General features: G+C 49.1%; 1 protein-coding gene across 3 annotated transcripts in view; it reads right to left on the reverse strand.

Annotated features, from left to right (window-relative positions):
- The window catches only part of rbfox2 (RNA binding fox-1 homolog 2), a 38,851-nt gene that overhangs the window by 9,748 nt on the left and 21,603 nt on the right, over positions 1-7,500 (reverse strand). For all 3 annotated transcript variants that reach the window (XM_031563597.2, XM_031563596.2, XM_031563599.2), the window contains 3 exons: positions 6,982-7,143; positions 6,494-6,547; positions 5,083-5,175 (listed from right to left, as the gene is read on the reverse strand). In XM_031563597.2, the coding sequence (XP_031419457.1) occupies positions 5,083-5,175; positions 6,494-6,547; positions 6,982-7,143 (309 nt within the window). The remainder of the gene's footprint in view (positions 1-5,082; positions 5,176-6,493; positions 6,548-6,981; positions 7,144-7,500) is intronic.

Here is a 7,500-nt window from a genome sequence, read left to right on the forward strand (position 1 = left end):
GAGAAGAGATGGGAGATAACACAAAGGAGAGAATGAGAGTGAACATTTCATCCCCAGAAGCAAACACCAGGCACTGACACAATCCGCTTCATGTACAAGGCCATCGAACCGTGACACACGGAGAGAGACGGAGAAGGAGGAGAGAAAGAGCAAGAAAGAAGGGGGGAGAGAGAGAAAGAGAGATAGAGAGGGGGAATCTGAGTGTTCCCAATGGTCTAAGAAGGCTGTGAGGGAGAACTGAGGAGATGGAGGATGCTGCACGTGGGAGGGGGGGTAAAGAGAGATAGAGAGGGGGGAAGAAAATGCATATGTCACACCTCAAGACAAATCAAATCAAGGACACACACGCTGCCAGGCAATTTCACTGCAACCACACATACACACACACACACACACACCATGGACCATTATGCAAACAGTACCCCCGCCTTAAACACACACACACACACAGATACACATATACTTGCACATATCCAAAAACTGATAGAACAGAAACAGCCATTACTGTGATTAGCCAGCCAGCTTCCTCACATTAAAAGTGGTTTCAAGATTCGGGGGCAGGGGGGTGGAGGGGAGGCTCTCATCGGCCACATTGACATCACCACACCACCAGACCACCACCACCATCACCATCACCACCACCACCACCACCATAGTCTTGACAGGCACTCATCTCTCTGCGTTGACAGGCAGCAGGGCCACCGAGGGAGGGAACGAATGGGCAGAGATGCGCCTTGCCGGCAGAGACGGCAATGAGCGTAATGACGGGTTACAGTCATTACAGACGACGGGACTGATGGAGGGCGTGGGGAAAGACAAATGGAGGAGAGAATGGGAACGGGGTGGGGGGTGGGGGAGTTCATCGGAGGAACCTCGTCAGCCATGTCGTTGCGGAGGAAGAGATGATTATGTGTTAATGATAATGAGCAGAGAGATGGGGCAGTTGGTGGTGATGTAGTGTGTGTGTGTGTGTGTGTGTGTGTGTGTGTGTGTGTGTGTGTGTGTGTGTGTGAGGGAGGGAGAGAGAGTGGGTGTCATGTCTTTGTCAGTGGCCTATGGTCTCTGGCTGGTGTGCTAACACAAGCGTGTGGCATTGGTAATTAAATAAAGATCTCTTCTCTCTCCCCCCCCCCCCCCCCCAGTGCTCTGTCAACTGAGTGAAATATGCCTCTCTGGGGGATCTGAATGAGTGTGTGGCAAAGAGCCGGTTCAGCTTAACACATCGGCTATTGCCGACACGCCGAGTGTCAAATGATTACGAGTTCCACACAAAGGGCTGTTCTAGGCTCCATTTCAGGCAAGTAACGGTAAGTGCTGGTGCTGGCACGTCCGTGACACACACACACACACACACACACAGTAGCCTACTCCATATGTGCGTAAGGTGACTCGATCATGATCTAAGGTTGTAGTTGTAGTGAAACTGAAGAAGAAGAAGAAAGAAAAAAAGAAACAAAGCAACAATAAGCCACAAGCCTGATTGTCCCCCCTCCATCTGAACAGGATTATTAGCGCCGATGAATTAGTCACACATTGCCATCCTGCATTTGCTAGGCTACCACTGAAAGCCGATGTGACATGCAAAACAAGTATGGGTGGAGGTCCAGACGGTCCCACTGAGCATCACAGAAAGAAAGGGGTTCCGACACTAGTTAGCCTGAACACACAACCATGCTAGTTCTGACGACTGTTTTTTTGTTGTTGTAGCAGAGCCATGCTAACATCTATGAAACACACAGTTGTTTGAAGGGGGAAGGCTGGAGGGGGAGAAGGGGGGGGAGGGGGGAGTTCTGTTTCTGTGTGGTTTAGTGTAGAAGATTTGGGTGATTGGGGTCAGGGAGAGGTCATTCAGAGATACGGCCGTACATACACAACTTACCATCACCCCCAGGACACGGCGTGACGACACGCGAGCAGTAACCGTGGAGACTGACAACAACAACACACAAAATTCATCAGGGAAACAGGAAAAAAAATAACCATATGAAAAAAAAAATAGACAAACTAAATTAAGATAATTAACACACACACACACACACACACACACACACACACACACACACACACACACACACACACACACACACACACAGATCAGATAATGACAAATTAAACCCAGGAGCTGAATGGGAGGTGAACAAAATTAAATGGGAATGGGAGGAGATGAGTATTTGTGAGATATAAGCTAAGGAGAAATGTAATGAGGGGGGGGGGGGGGGGTAGGCCTGTGTCTGAAATCACCACACAGGCTACAAGAACGGGCCAATGACTGCAGCTTTGAAAACATGTTCTGACATCACGCTGCATCTGATGCTGCAACACACTCCCATAGTTTAACCATGCTTAGGAAGCGATGAGCCAAAAGTGTCGTGAGGCAGAGGGCCTGATGCATTCGGTCGGCAACACTCCATTTAAACAGCGTTGACGTCAGAGGATCTGGAGCTAATCTGCCCCGCGCCCGTGCACCCTAACGAGGGAGCGCTCACGTGACGGGGGCAGAATGTGAACAGGGCCCCCCCCCCCCCAGAGGCCATTAAATATTTAACTGTAGAAAATATCTGCTGCAGTTTCCATAAAGCTTATTAAATGATAAGAGAGGAAGAAGGGAGAGTGGATGGGAGTGAGAGAGAGAGAGAAGAGATTGAAAGAGAGGGGTGGGAGATGCATAAATTGGACAGATGTTATAAATGAAAGTAGAAATGGAGTGGTGATGTAGAACAGGAGAGAGAGAGAGAGAGAGAGACGGGTGCAAAGGAGGAAGACTAGGATGATGAAGAGAGCGAGGAGTAGCTGAGTGTGACCGGGGGAGGGGAAAGAGAGGAAGAAGCAGAGAATGTGAAGAGAGAAAGAAAGAATGAAAGAGTGGAAAGGGTCCATTTTCTGGTCTCCCTTCTTCAGTCTCCCTCTTTCTCTAGCCTCTCTTTCTCAAAAGAAAAACATTCAGCTTCATCATTCATGCCACTGCGTCGTTAGTCGTTAGCCAAAACGGCAAACTTATCTGAAGATCTCAAGCAGGTCTGTGTCCTTTCTCATCTAATAAACTGATAACGATGATCGATCAGTCACTGGAGGGAGAACACCACAGCCAGTTCAAACTGTCATTTGGATTTCCACTGCTCTTTCAGTTTGACCTATCTCCTTGTCAAATTGTGCACAGGCCAAGACAACAATTCAGATGCTAAGATGCGCACACACACACACACACACACACACCACCATCATCATCAGCACAAACCAAGGGGAGATGAAGAGTTTGAAGTAGAAAACCTCACCCACGAGCCATGCAAACAGAAGGCTAGCAAAAGCGGAAAAAATTAAATGTTTTTTTTAAGAAGGGCTGAGTTATCTGATGAAACTAAGCATTCCGAAATGAAAAAAGGCTGTGCACCAAAGATTTCCATGCTAGGCATACACCCTCAAACAACTGTCACCGCAGACACAGTGGGTGTGGATCAGAGACTGCCGGAAGACCGATGCAGCCCACAGGCTGTTGCCCAGGTCAGTGAAAATACATAACAAACAAACAAACAAACAAACAAACAAAACAGACAGACAATGAACAAACCAAAATGATTTTTGAGTGTGTAAAGATTTACATCATTCGACATGGTGGATTGACATCTCATCTCATCGGTCCCAATTTTCCCCTTTCTGTCTTTCGCTCTCTCTCTCCATCCCATCAAGCATGCACACACACACACACACACACACACACACACACACACACACACACACACACACACACACACACACAATTCATCCTTACACGACCACCCCCCAACCCCATGCAAATCTCCCTCCATCTCTCTCCACCTCCTATGCCCCCCCACACAGACGGGCGCATGATGGCACTGCGGTTATTACGGTGGACGGACTGGCAAACAAGAGCCACAAAAGAGAGCCGCAGCCACATCAGTCGTGCTCGATCCATTCAAGGCGACAGGCGCACATTTGCATAAGCCAATAGATCCTTTATTGACAAGCAAGAGCCTGCTCTCAACCCTCCAGGGCCATGCAGAGAGCTCTCATGCCAACCCAGTCCAGGACCCCATGCTCGAGGTGTCACGTCAGGGGATCAGACGGAGCGGCGTCGGAGTCGCACACACTGCAAGCAGGCAGCCTATGGAGGCTAGGTCTTCCATGCAGGCATCGTCACAGTAGACCAAAGAAACCTAGGGCCTAGTTTTTTTTAAACCTAGCTTTTACCATGGCTTGCTAATACTAGATGTTGCGGTTAGGTTGATTGTGATGCTTGTTTTGGTAGTAATTGAGGTTTAATATTTAACGTTAAGGGCCTTTTTGTTGTTGTTTTGAGGTGTGAGGTGAGATGGGATGTTGCCAGTTAACATGTAGTATTGAAATGGTTGCTGTTATTTGAGAGAGAAGAATGGCAGAAGAGAAAGAAGACGGGGCCTTGGTGCCACCCGTGAGGCCCGAGGAGAAGAGAGGGAGACGGTAGAGAGGACCGGACCGGTGAAGAGAACTGAGGTAGGGGAGGGCCATGACCTACGACCTGCATGCCTGAGGGCTTTGAAGAACAGCCACATCGTTTCCCGACGGAAGCACAACCATCAGCCAGGCTCCCCAACCCAACCCAACCCAACAAACCAAACAAAAAACGAAACGAAACGAAACGAAACATGCGTCTGCAGCCAACACCGACATCTGGCCACAACAACAGCACATTCTCAAGAAGGGGAAGGGGGGAGGGGCGGGGCGGGGGAGGGAGGGATCCAGTGAGGAGATCCTCTGCAGTCCTTCACACAGGTGGAGCCAGAGCCAGAGCCAGAGGCAGAGCCAGACACATGCATTTGATTTGAGATGCAGCACAAGATTACAAGTATTCAAAGGTCCAGTCAAAAGAAAAGAAAAGACAGGCCAGTAGCCAAAGGCAATCAAAGACAAAACGAGGCACAAACAAACGCACACACACCGCACAAGGCATCCCCCCCCCAACACACACACACGCACTCATACAGCGTTGCCGTGGTGTCCCATGGTGCTACTGGGGATGGTGGGTGGGAGAGAAGGCAAACAAAGATGGCTGCCAAGGAAAGGGAGGAGGGGGAGGGTATGCTTTACCTCGACCTTGCGTCCCTCCACGATGGTGCCGTGCAGCTTCTCCCTGGCCCTCTCAGCATCAGACGCTGACTCAAACGTCACGAACCCGAAGCCCTGGACAGCCAAAGGGGGGGGTCGGGGGGGGTGACAAAGAGAAAAGTTTTTAATGATGATTATGATTAAGATTTGGCACAACTGCACACAATTCCTTGTATGTAAGACCACAGAAACTAAAAACAACCTTTACAAACACAATTCTGATGCCTTTTACGAAGCCAAATTGAATCTCCCCCTGGTTCTCATCACACACGCGCACAACGTTCGCAAGCATCCTTTCCATTTTGCCTGCGGTCGCATGCTAAGCCCTCTTCTAGTGAATTAAACAGCGGAGAGAGAGACTGCGCTAGCATCGACCCCCAGCACACTGCAGCTGCATTAGAGCCATCATGTTGTCTTTTTTATTGTTGTTGTTTGTTGTTTGCAGCTGAGCTGTGGGGGGGGGTTGGGGCCGATCTTGCTGTGGCAGCACCTCTGCTCAGGCTTGGCTCCCCCTCGCCTCTGCCGTCCATCAGAGGGGATCTGCAGGCAGTAAGCAGCTGGGCCGGAGCGCTGCAGCATTGATTCACTCCGAGGCTCCAGGCGAGAGGGGAGAGGGGGGAAGGGGAGGGGGAGAGCGAGCGCGTGCAAGAGGGAGCTCTTGAGAAACTGCAGCAAAAACAGTCTATCTTTGTGTGCTGCAGTGGACTTGCCCGTCTGACCTCGGACTGTTTGTGCCTGACTGATTGAGTGTGTGGTTGTGTGTGTGTGTGTGTGTGTGTGTGTGTGTGTGTGTGTGTGTGTGTGTGTGTGTGTGTGTGTGTGTGTATGTATGTATGTGTGTATAGTAACATATGTGTGCAGGTGGGTCAGTGCAAACAAGTCTGTATGTTTGTGCATTTTAGGTTTGGTGTGTGTGTGTGTGTGTACTGTGTACTAGTGTGTGTTTGTGTGTGTGTGTGTGTGTGTGTGTGTACTAGTGTGTGTGTGTGTGTGTGTGTACTAGTGTGTGTGTGTGTGTGTGTACTAGTGTGTGTGTGTGTGTGTGTGTGTGTGTGTGTGTGTGTGTGTGTGTGTGTGTGTGTGTGGTAGTATTGTGTGTGTGTGTGTGTGTGTGTGTGTGTGTGTGTGTGTTGCTAGTGTGTGTGTGTGTGTACTAGTGTGTGTGTGTGTGTGTGTGTACTAGTGTGTGAGTGAGCGTAAAAGTGCAAGACAAAGAGCTGGTTTGTGTAGGCGTGAGGGGGTCAGATTTCTTCACAGATGCGCAGCACCTCCATGTAGATGTCTCTGCGTGGGATGTCCTCAATCTTTCCCTAACAAGAACTTCATTGGCATCGGAAACCATTTACATCGGTTTAAAATCAGTGGTCCAGTGATCTCGCTGAAAGGCACCTACCTTCGATCCTCTCTCATTGAAAATAATCTCTACATCCAGGATTTTCCCAAATTGCTGAAAGAGAGCAAAAAAAAAAAAAAAAGTCTTAGTCAGCCATGATGACAAAACACCTTCAAAACAGCATCTCCAGCCATTACGCTTGTACTACACGTAACTAATTACTGTCAGAACAGAGTGTCCTGAATCTAGTCCTGTACAGTATTGTATAGCATAGTAAGCATGGTATATTAGATAAGATAAATATATTATTATATACAAGTACATTTCTACACACAAGGGGGCAGTATTTGCAAGCACTAAAGCACTCCCAGGAAGTGTTCACCTAGATATGAGCAATATTTTTAGCTCATCCCAATCTCTCTATTATCAGCCCTTGAATCCCTTCTTTCTTAATTAAGATCTTGTCTTGAGTTTCTCTTCCTAAAAAGCAGCACCAGTCTTCTGGCGACTGAGGAGCATCCGGAAACCTTCTGGGGGGGGAAACGTACCCCGAACATCTGCCGCAGGTCCGGATCCCGGAAGCGGAAGGGAATGTTGGAGACGTGCAAGCGTTTCGGGGTCATCTTATCCGAGTCATCGACACCACCGACGACCCCTGACCCCGACACTGAGCCGCAGTGACCGTCGGTCTGAGGAGACCCGTCTGATTGCTGAGAGAGAAAGAGATGGAGGGAGAGAGAGAGAGAGAGAGAAAGAGAGAGAGAGAGAGAAAGACAAGGAGAGAGAAAAAGAAGGAGAAGACAGAGGGACAGACAAAGAAAGGGAGAGAGAGAGATATGAGGAGTTATGTTATGTAGTTCACAGTCTTGTTTCATTTGTGGAGAGGTGAGAGATTCTCCTGCTCCTCAGAGAGTGGAGCACAGCAGCCTCTTCACCAACACAAAGTCACCTCACCGCGGGGTGTCTTCACACCCTGTCCACACCCACACCACACACACACACACACACACACACACACACACACACACACACACACACACACACACACACACACACACACACACACA

This window comes from Clupea harengus, chromosome 26, assembly GCF_900700415.2.
Source record: "Clupea harengus chromosome 26, Ch_v2.0.2, whole genome shotgun sequence".
In the NCBI taxonomy this organism is placed as follows: Eukaryota; Metazoa; Chordata; class Actinopteri; order Clupeiformes; family Clupeidae; genus Clupea; species Clupea harengus.